This window comes from Tenrec ecaudatus, chromosome 13, assembly GCF_050624435.1.
Source record: "Tenrec ecaudatus isolate mTenEca1 chromosome 13, mTenEca1.hap1, whole genome shotgun sequence".
In the NCBI taxonomy this organism is placed as follows: domain Eukaryota; kingdom Metazoa; phylum Chordata; class Mammalia; order Afrosoricida; family Tenrecidae; genus Tenrec; species Tenrec ecaudatus.
In genome coordinates this window covers 104,285,783-104,301,058 of record NC_134542.1, presented here as the reverse complement: position 1 = coordinate 104,301,058, position 15,276 = coordinate 104,285,783, and the positions used below count along the sequence as shown (strand labels likewise).

At 54.9% G+C, this 15,276-nt stretch overlaps 1 protein-coding gene across 1 annotated transcript in view; it reads right to left on the bottom strand.

The window, feature by feature from the left end:
* MYO7B (myosin VIIB) overlaps positions 1-15,276 on the bottom strand; it is an 85,944-nt gene that overhangs the window by 5,151 nt on the left and 65,517 nt on the right. The window contains exons 26-38 of the mRNA XM_075529145.1: positions 15,041-15,167; positions 13,886-14,005; positions 13,020-13,193; positions 12,181-12,408; positions 10,903-11,076; positions 7,202-7,319; positions 6,998-7,124; positions 4,098-4,264; positions 2,950-3,131; positions 1,997-2,127; positions 1,517-1,674; positions 891-1,044; positions 178-333 (exon numbers count right to left, since the gene is read on the bottom strand). Of these exons, the coding sequence (XP_075385260.1) occupies positions 178-333; positions 891-1,044; positions 1,517-1,674; positions 1,997-2,127; positions 2,950-3,131; positions 4,098-4,264; positions 6,998-7,124; positions 7,202-7,319; positions 10,903-11,076; positions 12,181-12,408; positions 13,020-13,193; positions 13,886-14,005; positions 15,041-15,167 (2,016 nt within the window). The remainder of the gene's footprint in view (positions 1-177; positions 334-890; positions 1,045-1,516; positions 1,675-1,996; positions 2,128-2,949; positions 3,132-4,097; positions 4,265-6,997; positions 7,125-7,201; positions 7,320-10,902; positions 11,077-12,180; positions 12,409-13,019; positions 13,194-13,885; positions 14,006-15,040; positions 15,168-15,276) is intronic.

Genomic DNA, 15,276 nt, shown 5'->3' with positions numbered 1-15,276 from the left:
GGCCTATAACCCCCTGGACCTCACTTTCTGCCTGTCTCCCCACACCAATGGCAGGTTCTGGAGAAGGCATGCCCACTACCCCACCCCTCACCCAGACAAGAGTCGCTTGCCCTGGGGGTTGGGGGAGAGGCGGCACCGCTGACCCCAGCCCTGTCGTCTGGTGAGGGACAGGCTCACCTTAGAATCCTCTGGATGCGACGACTACAGTCAGGGGCCAGCAGCTTCTTCCTCCGAGTGTCCACGAACTTCTGGGCATGGGGTAGCAGCACCTTGCTGGGTGGGAAGAGGCCCGTGCAGAGCCATAGGAGCTGCCAGCCCCGCTCCTCACTATGCCTGGGGAGTCAGGTGGGGGGGCACCTGTCAGCCTGAAGAGCTCCCTCATGGGGCTGAGGCCAGCCCAGCACGTTGGGGACTGAGTCGTGAGACCTGTCCTGAAGCTGTGGGGAGTCTCAGGTAGGGGAAGGTGGCCAGGGTGAAGAGGCACGGGGCCCAGGGAAAGCCGCCCTGTGCTGGCCACTGCTCCACAGCCCAGAGGGCTTCCATGCCCACAATCTCATCTGGGCTGTGGAGGAGGTAGGGGACCATTTTGTGCAGAACACTGAGTTTCCCAGAGCCATACCCTTTGAGTCCCACAAGAGATGGGGCACAGTGGGAACCTGGTCTAGAACATCCTGGCCCCTTTGGGAGCACACTGTGCTCAGAGGCGGGGAGGGAGCCGACTTTAGGGTTTTTTTTCCTGGCGGGGGTAGTCTTCAGGGAAGACCAGGTTCCAGGCCTTCCTGCTGCTACTGTGCAGACCCCACTCAAGCGGTTTAGCCTCCAGGAATTGTCATTCCCCTTCCAGGCTGGGCCATGTCAGACAGCCCCCATGTGCCCCAGTGCCCAGCAACCTGTTGGAGTTGTTCGTCAGCTGCTTCAGGATCTGGCAGTAGATCTCGTCCTGCAGGACCACCTCCTGGAGGGCCGCGGAGAAGATCTGGTCCGTGAGCTCCACAGAGGACCAGGACTGTCGAGAGGGGTAGTCGCCCATGTACTTGAGGATGGGTGACACGCACGGTCAAGGAGCACTGGGCTGTGGGGTGGACCCCGAAAAAGGGTTTGAAACCTTATACTCCAGCCGAATGACATGGTCCCACACTGACCTGACTCTGACTCCAAACTGATCCGCTGACTCTCAGCCAGACCTTGACCCATGACCTTGGCTCCACACTGGCTTCTCACTAACCCATCATCTGGCCCCTCCAACTCAGCTGCACTGACCTCTGACACCAGACCCGCATTGACCTATGCCCCAGCCTCACACCACCCTTGACCCTGACCCTGACCCTGACCCCACACTAACCCCCTTTGACCTCACACTAGTATTTGACCCTGGCCCCACACGGATGCATGCCCCAGTCCCACAGTGAGCTGTGGGCGAACTCTTCTGCGAGGCCAGCCCCCTGGTGGGGCAGCTCTGGGGACACGGGGGAGGTGCAAGGTCCGGCCCGGTGGCAGTTTTCGCTAGGAAGGATATCCACAAAGGTCTGGCAGGCGACGTCCCGAAAGTCGGCATTGGTGTGGACAGACTTGAGCAGCGGCTGCCGCAAGGGCTCAGTAGAATGGGCCCACAGGTGGCTTCTGGCCGAGGTAAAGGACAACATGGCTTTGCTGATGGTCTCCCTTTCTGGAGCCCTGTCAGGATGGAGGCCAAGCATGAGGACCCCTTGTAGCGCCTCTCCCACGACTCCTCTTCTGCTCTGCTTCTCCCCATTGCTAAAACGCACAGTGTGGAGAGAGACCCTGGCCAAGCAGTGCTCCCCGAGACTGTGGCCCCTGCTCTCATGCTCACGGGACTCCTTTGTAAGGTGTGTCACTACCCCAGACCTCTTGGGGCTGCTCTGGAGAGAGTTGCCCTGGGCTCAGTGGTTCCCCCTCTCCAAACCCCTCCCGGCTCCCGCAGCACCGTTTGCTATGGCCTCCTGAGTCCCTGGGCGCCCTCAGCCTGCAGGGGCACCTGAAGAACTCCTGGGAAAATTCCTCCAGAGTATGTGGCTTCTCCTTGGGCTGCTCTTCAGGCAAGACTTCTGCAGGTTGTCCCTCTCGGCCCGCCAGCTTCCGCTTCTCAGGGGACATGGCCAGCAGGCTCTGTAGGGGGACAGCTTGGGCACTGAGGATCCACTGCCCCTGAGACCCTTCCTCGGCTTCCCTGTTGGCCTGGCAGCCTCTGGCAGGGAAGAGCCTCCTGAGCCACCACGGGCTCAGCATCTCCTTCCTCTTAGGGGGCTTAGTGATAACGGTTTGGAAGCCCAGTCACCCTGTGAGGGGCACAGTCCTTGTGGGTTGCTCAGACACCAGAGCACCTCTTCTCAGGGGAATCTCTGATCTCATGCTGTTGCTTTGTGCTCTTCCTTCAGGGCTCAGCCGAAAGAGCCCTCCCTCCATACAAGCCCCTGCCCTGCTCTTTGCCTCACAGCCAGCGTCGTTTTATGGAAGGAGTCTGCAGAATGACAAAGAATTGGTCACAGTTGCAATGCTGTCTTGCTCAACTCTGCTTGGCAGGCGCCAGACACACAGCAGGTGATCAATGTGCACTGGCTGGAATGCTGGCCCATTTCTATGTGGCTCCGTCTTGGGAGCTGGGCTGGGTCACGGTGGCCGGGAGACAGGCTGTGGATCCAGGGTTTAAATGAGGCCAAGGCTGGGGAGAAGATGACTTGCCTCTCTAGTGGACGAGAAGGGAGGGGACCCCCATCATGGAATACCCATTAAATGGAGAGCATGGTGTGGGGCAGTGCCCAAACACAGTCTGCGCCAGGATCCTGAGAACCCATAGGGATGCACGCGGCTGTGGAGTGGCCCAGTCTGCTACTCAAGGGACCCCTGTTCTCGGCAAGGTAGGGCACAGGCCCCCACGGTGGCTCTCAGTTGGGCCCCAGGCTGGGCTGGGTGAGAGTGGGCTTCCTTTACCAGCAGCCGCTCCGAGGGCTGGACAATGGTCGGGATGATGTAGAGACAGGCCGTGGGCACCAGGCCTGTCCGCCCTAGCCTGTGGCTCTGCACCGAAGTCCACTTGTCAGAGGCCTGCTGTCCCTGCTTCTCCATCAACACCAGCAAGTCCCCCTTCTTGAAGGGCAAGAGGGTTGGATCATCTGGGAATGCAGGTTACACATGGGGACAAGAAACCACTGGTCAGTGGACTCTGCAGGGCCAGCTCTACATTGTAGGCCGTCCCCCAAGGCCCCCCATAGTGAGGGCTAGGGATGGAAGCTGCCAGTTGAGGCCTAATGCTCAGGCCTCTCCCCATACCCCTATACTCCATACCTCTCCCTGGGAGCTGCGTATGGTTTAGAACAGGAGCCAGCCTGCAGGGCAGGGGTAGGCATACAGGGGAAGAGAAATGGACAGGCTGGGTCACAGAGTCTGATTCTGTGCGGTAGTGGCTATGGGTCGCCATGTGCTTTCTCTGTGAGAGAATAGCTCTCTCCCTCCAGGGTAGGGATCTCACATTCAAGGCTAACTGGAGACCCCCAAATCCTGCCTGCTTGGACAGTGGCCGGTCAACACCTGCTCTCTCCTCCATGTCCCAGGAGTCCCTCTCTGTTCTAAAGCTGATGCAGGAGCCAAACCACCTCCAGTCTTCCTAAGTGCTATTGGGGCAGGGCAGGTGTGTTCCACACCCTCCCCCAGCCCATGATCCTCTGCTCCCCTCTCCCCAGAGTGCTGGCATGCTGGGGGCCTTGGGGAGAATAGGCCTGCTTAGACTCAGGCCTCCTGGGCCCTCCTAGCTGCATGACCGAGAGCTGGCTAAAGTGAGGCATCAGGAAAGCACAGGGCTCATCCAGACTTCTCACTGGGCTGTAGCCGTTACAACGCAACCCCAACCCAGCTCCGGCTCCGTAGTCTGAGCCAAGGTCAACCCTGGAGGATTTCAGAGCACCTTTTTAGATTCCCTCGTTTTGCAGAAGAGAAATTAGCAGCTGAAAGGAGGACAAATCTCTCCTAAAATGCCCACCACGTTGGCCTGGAACCCCCCTTGTTCAGTGTCCCCATCCTGACAAGTTCCTATGAAGTGTCCCACGCCTCTCCCCTGGCCCCCCACACTCCCAGCCAGGCACCTGTAGCTTTCCTGTCTTGCAAGGCCATGGCGAACATGGACCTCTCCTTCAGGCCTTCCAGGAACATGGCCACCATCTCTGCGATAGCCACGCAGCTGGGGGTTGCAAACTCGTATTCTTCTTCATGCAGTGTGGAGAGTTTCAGATTCTGCTGGCCCCGTGCCGCCCTAAGGGAACACGAGGTGCATGACCAGAGGCCTCCACCCTCCCCTGCTTCAGCCCCTTACAGGCCACAGAGGGGAGGACTCCCTGGACCTACAGATGAGAGGTAGTCATTTGCCAGGACCAGTGCCAGAGCCAGCGCCCAAACCTGACAGGGGTGTTTGTACCTGGGTCTGCCAGCTCCGAGGGGATTATGGTCTGGGTCCATGAATTAAAAGGTAGTCAGACAGGAACACACTCATAAAGGACAGCAAATAGACCTTGGACTATTTATAGGCTTTTCTTTTTGTTGTTGTTGTTGTAGCTATTGTTTTATTTTCTATTGTTGCTTTGTTGTGCTTGGTCTTGTGTTTGTGCATATTGTTGTCTCTGCATGTCTATCTGGATGGGATAGGCGGGATAAACAAGCCAGAAGAGAGAACAATGGGATGGGTGACAGTTGGGGGGGGGGGGCGGGCATGGGAGAGGGGTAGGCAGGGGGAAAGGAAGTGGGTGTTAAACCTAGGGACAAGGGAACAACAAGTGACTGAAAATCAGCGGTGAGAAGAGTGTAGGAGGTTTGGAAGGGCTTGATCAAGGGCAATGTAACTGAGAGGAATTACTGAAACCCAAATGAAGACGGAACATGATAGTGGGACAAGAGGAAAGTAAAAGGAAATAGAGGAAAGAACTAGGAGGCAAAGGCACTTTTATAGATCTAAATATAGGCATGAGCATATGTAAATATATTTATATATGATGATGGGGGAATAGATCTATGTACATATATTGATAGGTTTAGAATTAAGGAAGCAGATAGACATTGGGTCTCTACTCAAGCACTCCCTCAATGCAAGAACATTTTGTTCTGATAATCTAGCGCTCTGAGATGCTCACCTTCCCGACATAATCGCTGAAAGACAAAGTGGGTACATAAGCAAATGTGGTGAAGAAAGCTGATGGAGCCCAGCTATCAGAAGACATAGCATTGGGGTCTTAAAGACTTGAAGGTAAACAAGTGGCCATCTAGCTAAGAAGCAACAAAGCCCACATGGAAGAAGCACATCAGCCTGTGTGATCATGAGGTGTCAATGGGATCAGATATCAGATATCAAAGACCCAGAACAAAAACATAATGTGAATGAGGGGGGGTTGAGTGCGGAGTGGAGGCCCAAAGTCAATCTGTAAGCAATTGGACATCCTGTTACAGAAGTGTTATGGGGAGAAGATGGGTCAGTCAGGGTGCAGTACAGCACCGATAAAACATACAGCTTTCCTCTGGTTCTTGAATGCTTCCTCCCCTCCACTATCATGACCCTAATTCTACCTTACAAATCTGGCTAGACCAGAGCATGTACATGGGTACAGATAAGAGCTGGAAACAGGGAATCCAGGACAGATAAACTCCTCAGGACCAATATTGAGAGCAGCCATACCAGGAGGGTAAGGGAAAGGTAGGGGGAGAAAGGGGAAATGGATCACAATGATCTACCTATAACTCCCTCCAAGGGGGATGGACAACAGACAAGGGGGTAAAGAGAGACATTGGACAGTATAAGACATGAAATTTAACTTATAAATTATCAAGGGTTCATAGGGAGGGAGAGTGGGAGAGGGAGAAGGAAAAATGAGGAGCTGACACCAAGGGTTCAAGTAGAAAGAAAATGTTTTGAAAATGATGGCAACAGATGTACAGATATGCTTGACACAATGGATGGATGTATGGATTTTGATAAGAGTTGTATGAGCCTCCAACAAAATGATTTTTTTAAAAAGGTAGTAGAGGCACCCAGTCCCAGCATGTAAAGGTCAGCACTGGGGAAGTGAGGAGGTGGCGGTGAGTAGCGGCCACTACAGGGCAATAACCGAGCATGAGTGCTGAGATGGGGTGCCTGCTTTGCCATGTGCTTGTCCTGGGACGTCGAGTGAGCTGCCGAGCCCGTGCCTCAGTGTACTCATCTGTATAATGAGGGTGCTGTAAGTCCTCACAGCATACATGGATGTGTCCAGCACACAGCTAGCCTCAGTTTAGGCTGGCCTAGGTGATGAGATGGTAATGGTAACATGCTTTAGCCAAGAGGGGGCAGTGGCAAGGGGTAGGCAGGGTGCTCCCAAAGGCTCGGAGGTGGTCCCAGTAAATGAGAGCCATGGAAGCTCTTGGGTAAGGAGTTGTGTGTATCCGAGGGCCAGCCCCACCTCGAGCCTACATACACCCAAGGTCTAGTCTCTCCATCCCCAGGAGAGCCAGACTCTCCATGTGGATAGTTTATGACCACGAAGAGGGAAACCCACTGTTCTTGAGTTGATTGCAACTCACAGTGACCCTGCAGGACACAGGAACTGCTCCACAGTGCTCTTTAGACCACAAATGTTGATGAGAACAGAGCCTCATTTCTCTCCTATGGAGTGGCTGGTGAGTTTGAACCTTTGACTTTGTGGTTAGCCACCTGGTGCTTAACACCCATGCATTTATGAAGAGGGAACGGGCCTGCTCAACACACCTGCACCAACAAGGGTGCTGCAAGCTTAATGGGCTCACTTCCAGAGGTCCCCAACAGAATCAATAATGGGGTATAACTGACCATTCCACATTCCAACAACCGTCCAGCGATACCTGTTGATCTTTGCTCTGCCCCCCTTAACAGGCTCGTAGGGACAAGGAGTCGCTTCACTCCTATGTCTCCTTGAGCACCCCAGAGGCATGCATCGCTTCAAGAATGAAGGCTGCGATCTGGAACATCTTCCCTCAGGGCACCTACCTGTTGGTAACCAGGCCTGTGACCTCTGGAAAGGAGAGTTCCAGAAGCACCTTCTCCTTCTGGTCCAGGAAGCATAGCCCCTTCCAGTTAACAGCGAGGATCAGCTGAGTCTTGGGCAGCCTAGGGCCTGGGAGGGGGAGAGGTGGTGTCAGGCCTGGCCTGGCCCCGGGGCCCAGGCTTTCCCAGCTTCCCAGGTGCCATTACCAGAGAGCGTGGTGACTTCAAACAGCCGGGAGAAGAGCAGCGGCCACTGCAGGCGGGCCATGTCCACCACCTGTTCCTTCACAGTTAGTGCTGCTGCCTGCTTCTGGGCGTATGGTGCCTGAGTGAGGGAGAGCCAGGGCTGGGGATGCCAGGGTCACCTCCACCGGAAGCACCCTGCCCATTCCCCATCGTGCCTGCTGGTGTGACCTGCTTTCCCACCCTGTCCTGACCCCTCATTCAGGGTCGATGTTTATTTGATGAACATCCTGCTTCTCCCTTAGATCACACAGGCCTGCTGAAGGTTGGGGGCTGCGAGGGGAATCCAGCCCCTAGCACATCTTCACGGGTCCGGTAGGCGCAATTGTAAAGCAATAATAAGTAAAGATGATAGTAAAGTCATAAAGAGCATGAGTGGTAGAAGAGAGGGAGAAATAATGGAGTCAGACACATTGCATGGCAGCAACGCTCACCTCAGCCTCACTTGGTGGTCCACGTGGAGAGAGAGAGAGAGAGAGAGAGAGAGAGAGAGAGAGAGAGAGAGAGAGAGAGAGAGAGAGAGAGAGATTGATTTAATGCTAACCAAGGCTTATATATTCTCTGGGGACGTGCAAGCCCCCTAATTACAGGTGAAGACATATGTCACAGGAAAGGGTTGTGCTGTAGGCAATACAGTAATGGGAGGGGGTGATCTAGGGGAACCCAAGCAATAGGAAGAGGAGGGATTAGGGGTATACATGTGGCAGGATGGCAGCCTAACTTCGGATGTCACTTAGCCAGTTTGATCTGTTCTCTGGATCTCCATAGTAACCATTATCAGTAGGGTGTGAACCCCACCTACAGGAACCAAGCTAATGGTCACAAACCTTTAGGGAGAAGTAGCCAGTTGCCCATAGCAGCAGGGAGCAGGCCCACCCCTGGTGGGACTAGACAGTAGTCTGGCAGCTGACTGCCTACAGGGAAGTAACTTGACAATTGTTTAGCTGCAAGCAGTGTCCTAAATCTAACATATTTTGGGGAGATGTCTTGGGAGAAATCTTTCTGCTTCCCACAGGGGGCCAGAGAGGCTCTGGTGGGGTAGCTCCACCCTCCAGGTGAGGGCCCTTGATGAAATGGTCTGGAGAAGGGAGGAAGGCTTTATGCCTGGATACAAAATCGTAACAGGGTCGGCCATTGCTCATGGTGTCTCAGCACAGACTGTGTGTGCACGACTGTACATGTGGGTGCAATGCATGTGTGTCCATGTGTCCTGAATGTGTACACGTGTGTGCCTTCCACATCTATGTGTACACCCATTCATGTGCATGTTGTATGTTTGAATCCGTGTGGGTTTGTGTTGTGTGTGTTTTGAAAATGCGCGTGTCCGTGTGCATACGCTAGTGTGCATGTCTGCACATGCGCGTGTCTGTTATGCTCGTCTGTGTGCTTGTCTTTGCTCCTGCCTATACACACATGCCTTAGGGGTCTGTCCGGCTCCGTGGCACCGGTCTCCTCTCGGTCTGCTCTGGCATCGGCTTCTCTGTACGGAAGGGTTTCTCAAGGACTCGTGCCTTCAGCTCCATCTGCCCCTGCTCGGTCCCTGGCTCCAAGTTTCCTTCTCTTGCTGTCGACTTGTTCTGCCGCCCTCGGTCTGTCCTTCCTCTCCTCCTTGATCTGCCCCAGACTGGCTATGACATACAACGCAACTTTCTTTTCACAGCTTGTTTATAAAACAAGATGGTATTTGCCTTGTTTCTCCTTTAAAACATGGATATGCTGGTTTGGGGACTGTAAGTTCCAAACTCTCTGAAGAGTGGTCTGGGACTATTGGTGAAAGGAGGATTCACCTGCGACCCAGTAATCTCGCTTCGTTGACTTTACCCCAATGAAATAACCATCTCGCGCACAAAAGCGACTCAACTGCTTTAGTAATGAAAAATGGGGGATAATTTTAATATCTATTGATCAAAACCAGTGAAGTAAATTATGATTCATTAGTGCAATGGTGTCCCACTCAGCCATTCAGGAGGAGGCTAGAGTTGGAAGCGGGTGATCTAAGTGGGAGTGGCCTGTGTGTTCTGATTAAGTGAGAAAGCAGATTGGCTTTGTCAGGGCGGTATCTGACATGAAGTAGCGTTATCTCTTTCCCTCTAAGAAAACGCTCATACCCCTATCTTACTTGTATATCGATGACCAGAGAGCAGTTGGCAGGGTGATATATACTACAAAGTGATGATCTCTTCCGTGTGTTATTATCAGTAAGGCCCTATCTTTCCTTGGATCTGCGTGGAATTTTGTGATTTAGCAATGCACATGCTTTCAATGGTGAATAAAAAGTGAAATGATGCTCACTTTGGAAATAAAGTGGTGGAGTGAACATTTCATAATTCTTTACCCCCCCCCACCACCTTCCCGAGTTACTCATTTTCATGTGTGCGTCTGTTCCCTGACACTCCCCCAACCCCTCCCCGCCTGCCATCCGTGGTCCCTCTCCTGAAATCGCAATTGCTCAGGTTGCACAGCAAGAGGGCTTGGCTTCCCTGTAACCCGTTGCCAAGCCGCTCCCAGGGACTGCGACTGAGCCCGTGTGTGGTCAAGCACACTGTGGACCGGTGCCAGGACAAAGCCATCGGACCTCTTTGCTGCAGGTCCTCTCTGGGCTTTCAGTGATGACTGCACCATGACTTGCTAGGAGCCCAGAATGGACCGGTAGCATTTCTCAGGCCACGGGGATTTCAGGAACTTCCCTCTCTAGGATGACAGTGGAGACTGTTGCTCCTGGCCGTCCCCTCTGCCTTTCTCTGGGCTCGGATGACACCTGCTGTCCGCATCGTCTTCCTGGCATTTATCTTGTGGACACTGACAAGCCTTCTTATTCCTTGTCTTGTTCTTGGTCTCTAGTGTCACCGGGGCCATGACCTCTAAGCTTCTACTCTCGGTGCCTGCACGGGTGCAGTTGTCCTGCAGCAGCTGCATCGGCCGGGCCTGGATGCCTGACACAGCCGTGTCCCGCAGGCCCCTCAGAGGAAGGCCACTCCCACAGAGGAGCGGAGGGATGCGGGCCAGGCTGCTGTGAAATCCGCCTGTGTTACTTGCCCCGTCCCAGGGTGAGAATTTACGAAGCACAGCAGTCCCTTGTGCTGGTGAAGGTGAGTCTGAGAATGCTGTTATGGGGCAGGGCAGTGCTGAGCTCCTGGAAACGTTGTCCTATGGCCACTCCCTGCCCTTGAGTCTGTTCCAACCCCAGAGGTATGTTCATGGGTGGGAGTGGGCCCAGCGTGATCGACATGTCAGGGCCACCTTACTGCTCTTCAGAGCGGTACAGCAAGAACAGGGACAGGGAGGAGCTAGCTGTACAAGGGCTGGGGAGGCCAGGGGTCAGAAAACAAAAGGCTTCAATGCTGAGACCAAGCAGTCAGTAGCTGTGGATGTTCGTTCTTATAGGTCAAAAGGCCACGGATAGGCCAATGCTGCAGGCGAGGCAGGCACAGAGAGGGGCTGCCTGGCCCACACCCAGATTCACTCAAAAAGAAGAATGATGGCGGGTGGTGATGGGGTGTCTCTAATAGGGGATTCAATGGTTCTGTTACCTGGGGGCCCGAGGGTCCATGGGGAAGGTCAGGTGTGGAGACAGAAGAGACCCACCCTCTGCCCACCCAACTCGCAGGGTGGATTCTCATCCCCGCCCCGTCCCCCAAGAGTGCCCAGGCTGTGTGAGGGCTGACCTTGGCCAGGGTTGCCGCAATGAGGCTAGTCCACCGCTCGGGGGGCTTGGTCCTGTAGAGCTTGGTGGGGACGCAGGTGGGCAGCAGTGCCTGGATGGCCGCACTCCTTGTCGAGGTGCCGCTGCCAAGCTGCACATAGCAGTGCCGAGCCAGCAGCTCCAGCAGCTCTTCCTCCTGCACAGCCCCGCAGGCAGGAGTGGCCGGTGAGGACAGCTGGGGCCCCCCTCCATGCGCACCCTACCCTGCACCGCACCAAGCTCCCCTGCCCCACCCCCAGCAAACTTGACAAGTGGCTCCAGTGACCTCTGGTCTGCTGGGCGGGACCTGGCCCTCACTGAGCAAAATCATCAGGTGCCTAGACTAGGCCCAGTTCAGGTGGCACTCTGGTCGGCAGACCAATGACAGGGGAGACCCCCTTCTCTTGGAGAGCCAGGGAGTAGGGGGGTGCTCAAAGGCTTAGGTAAAACTCCGGTTTGCCACTATCAGCAGGGTTAATATGAATAAGGTCTCAGCTTTACTGAGCCAGAGGCTTCTGCTGTGACATCGCACGTCGATAGGCTTCTGGGAGACCAAAGACTTGTAGAGCCACTAGCTGACTGAATGGTGGGCCCCTGGCTTCTCAGGCTCCCTGCCTCTCTAGTCTTGCACTGACCCCCTCCCCACCATCCCCCATCTGCTTCAAGGACTGGTGACGCTGGAGTTGACCCAGCCTCCAGCCACCAGAGTGGCTTTCTCCCAACTCGGTTCCAGGGAGCTTTGTACCAGCTTTACAACTGTGGGACTGCTCTCAGGGACTCAGGAGCAGTTTCTATGGCCCCAACCGTCTTACTCAGCAGGTGTGTCCCTCTCAGCTCTTTCCAGATCTGGGCCAGAGGCTCAGAGAGGCGAGACCGAAGTCCTACCGCCCAGAAGCAGCAGAAGTGGCCTCACCAGGAGACCTTCGGGTCTCACTGCCTGATAAACAGCTGCTATGGGGCTGCCAGGCTAGACCTGGGCTCAACTGTGGGAACTTCTCATGTCCTGATGATTGAATGGACTCCGTTGACCTGGCAGATGTTGGTTCAAGGAGGAACAGCAGAGACCAGGCCTGGAGGGGAGGCTGTCTTCCTTGGCCCCACGCTCTGCCCTATGTTTTCCTGACAGTGGTGTCCCGGTCAACAAGCCTCCCTCCTCCCTTCAGTCCCTCTGCATTCTGTTCTCCTGCACCTTTGCGGTCCAATGGGAGCCCCCACCAGAGACTCCCTGTCCCAGAACCCCGTTCTCTCTGTGGCCCCTCACTCTTTCGAAGCTGTACTCGCCGGACCACACTCCGTGGAGGACTTGGCGGTAAATGAGCTCAGTGCTGACAGGGTCCTCGCTGGAGTCGTGCCAGGGGGTGAAGAACTCCTTCCGGAGGTAGATGCGCCAGGGAGACTGACGCTCACTCTCGCCCCGCTCCCGGGCCAGCTGCTCACACTGGGCGACGGCATCCATCACGTGGTCGTGCCCACTGCCCAGGGACCAAAACTGAGGGCAGAACCAGACAGGGGCTAGGGGCTGCTGGGAGTCCACAGCCCAGGGGATCAACGCCCTCTGCACATGGGCATGGAAGGTGCTCACGAGCAACAGGCTGCTCCTGGAGGTCAGGGACCACCGAGTTCAGTGGGGTTTGCAACCACTGCCCGTGAGTGGATGCGGACAGGTTTCATACTGGTAGCACAGGGTAATTCTGGTTCAGGTGAAGGGGCAGGGAGACCCTGGTTGGTTGGTTGGTTGGTAGGAGTGCATCTGTCTGAGGTGTTCACAGTGCAGGTATGGGAAAACAGGTGGGCCGCCAGGTGGGATCTAGGCACATTGCCACCCTCCCCACCCGACAGTGTGAGAGAGACGGGCGTCTGAACCTGTCAGTGGAAGTTGACTCAGTAGGGTTTGTAAGTCTGTGGATATGACAGTGATGTTGGGTGTCAACTTGGTACACTCATGGGAAGGTACAAAGGGACTCTGACCTCCCAATCTGGACCCAGACTGATGACGTCTCCTGGCGTGCTTGTGAACGCACAGGGGGGTGGTGGGCCGGTGGTCCCAGGGGCTGGGTTTGTGAGGGCGGGTGGCGGATGGCCAGGATTCTTGGGAAGTACCTTGTTGTACACAGCCATGTGCAGGGAAAATCCCAGGTGGTCACGGAGGCCCTGTTTCTGGGCAATGTGCTGGCAGACTTCCTTCGCTGTGGAGGCTGAGTCCATTGTGATGGTCACGTTCTCTCCCATCACCAAGACGACATTGACTGGGATGTGCTTCTTGGTCTTGACAGCCTGGGTGACAGATGGAGACTCAGCGTCCTCTGCCGTTTGGGTTTGGCTACTGCTCAGACATGCTCCCTTGGCTCCTGAGTTCCTGAACTTCAGGGCAACCACAGCAGTACTGCCTCACCTATACACTTGTCCCAAACCCACTGCTCCTGCTGTCTTCACATTTCCTGCAGCCTGGACCCCTCTGAAGACCAAGTGTCACCCACAGGGCACTGCTGGAGTTACCAGAGAGACCTCACTGGCATGTGCTGCCTGACCAGATAGCCACAGCAGGGTCAGGCGCAACCCTCCTCTTCCATGCCTGTAATGTGTTTGTTTCCCGAAGCTTCCAGTCCCCTTCCTCAGCAGCTCCAGCAGACAAGCTGGCCCATTTTTAGATCAGAGCTCTGAGCATTGGCAAGGTTGAGACTTAGCCTCACACCTGGTCAGAAGAGCTCTCTAAAATCTCGGAGGGCAGTAGTGTGGAACGCTTTGAGGTCAATGAAATGTAACATGCCCACACAGCTGCTGCCTGGCATTCCACGGCGTATAAACCGAGCAGGTAAATGAAAGGGGGTAGGGAGATTGGGCTGGGTGGTGAGAAGCCAGGAGAGGGTGCAGCAACAATCACCCTGCAGCCTTCAGACACAGGACAGAAGATATCACCTAGGAGAAGGTACCTATATAGCCAGGAATTCTCCCCTGTGGGCACTTGCCTGCAGCTCCAGCCAGGTGGGGGGCTCCAGGCGCACCCCATTGGCATAAGTCCGTCTCAGGCGCTCGGCACAGAAGTTTCCATAGCCTGCTGGCCCTTGATTAATGAAGTTCAGCAGATACTGGTGGATAAGAAAGGGAGAGAGGGAGAGGAAAACACAAACCCAAACGAAGAGCTTTTTTCACGTTTAAAGATAAACTTAGTGCAGTATGCAGAGATGGGCACTCAGATTGAAAAAGGGAATATGAATTAAGTGCAGCCTTTCTGGGGAGCATTTTGGCAATACAAACCATAGTTTTAGAACATGTGTGGTCTTCGATCCAACAGTTCAAAAACAATCCTAAAATATGCAAGGGGGCTTCAAAAAGCTCATGGATGATAGAATTGGAAAGTAACAGACTTCCAGCAAGATGGCAGATGGGCAGACACACTCCTCAGACCCTGTACTAGGAGGGGACCAGAGACCACATGAGACAGAGAGAGAGGCTAAGCCTGGAACTTGACAGTGGAAGAGAGAGAAGCGGGTGGACCATGGACTGGGAGAACCTACTGAAAGCAGCTAGAGAGGAGACAGACGGCTCAGGTGAACTGTGAGCTGGCCTGGTCAAATGCAGTCATTTGAACTTGTGACATGTAGTGTTGTATCCAGACAGCAACGTGGACAGGTAAGCAGAAAGACGTAATCCTTCCCTTGTTCCTCACACCTCCCTGGTCACTGGAGACATGGCCAGCTCCTAATCTCACTCACCCAGAGGCTGGTCTTGGCCTCGCCCCCACCCCCCACCACCATGCAGGCCTTTCACCTGAGTGGAGGTGCCCCCGCATGAATTAGGCACCACGTGCGTGTTACCCACCCCACCCCACCCCCCCGTTGTCTGAAGGTGCATGATTTCTGTCTCATCAAACAAGCTGGACTTGAGGTTCTGGACCTCCTTCCTCATTTTAGCTTCAAAAGAGCTCCAGTGAAAAGGCCCTGTGGATACTGGACTGGGCCGGAAGGAGCTAGGACCAGCATCCTCTTTTAGTGATGGGGAACTGGACACCCAAGGAAGCACACTCACTGCTGTATATCTTGGCCTGTGATAGGAAGACTAGCCAGAGACATGGATTTCGGGAGCCACCCCGCCCCATGCCACGCCTGTCCCTGGCCTCCTACCTTCATTAGCCTCTCCGAGGGTGGGAAGCAGCCTAAGCAGAGGCTAAGCAGGATCCAGCCCCGGGCCAAGCTGCTGGTCTTGGCGTTCTCTGAGAGCTGTTTGCAGATCTGGCAGTAAACCTCGTCCCTAAAACACAAAGACCCTGGGAAGGTTGGCCAAAGGCTGGCAGAAGGGGGAGAGCTCTAGAAGAGACAGATGCACCAGGGCATGTACCCTTCTCGCATCCTGGGTGGGG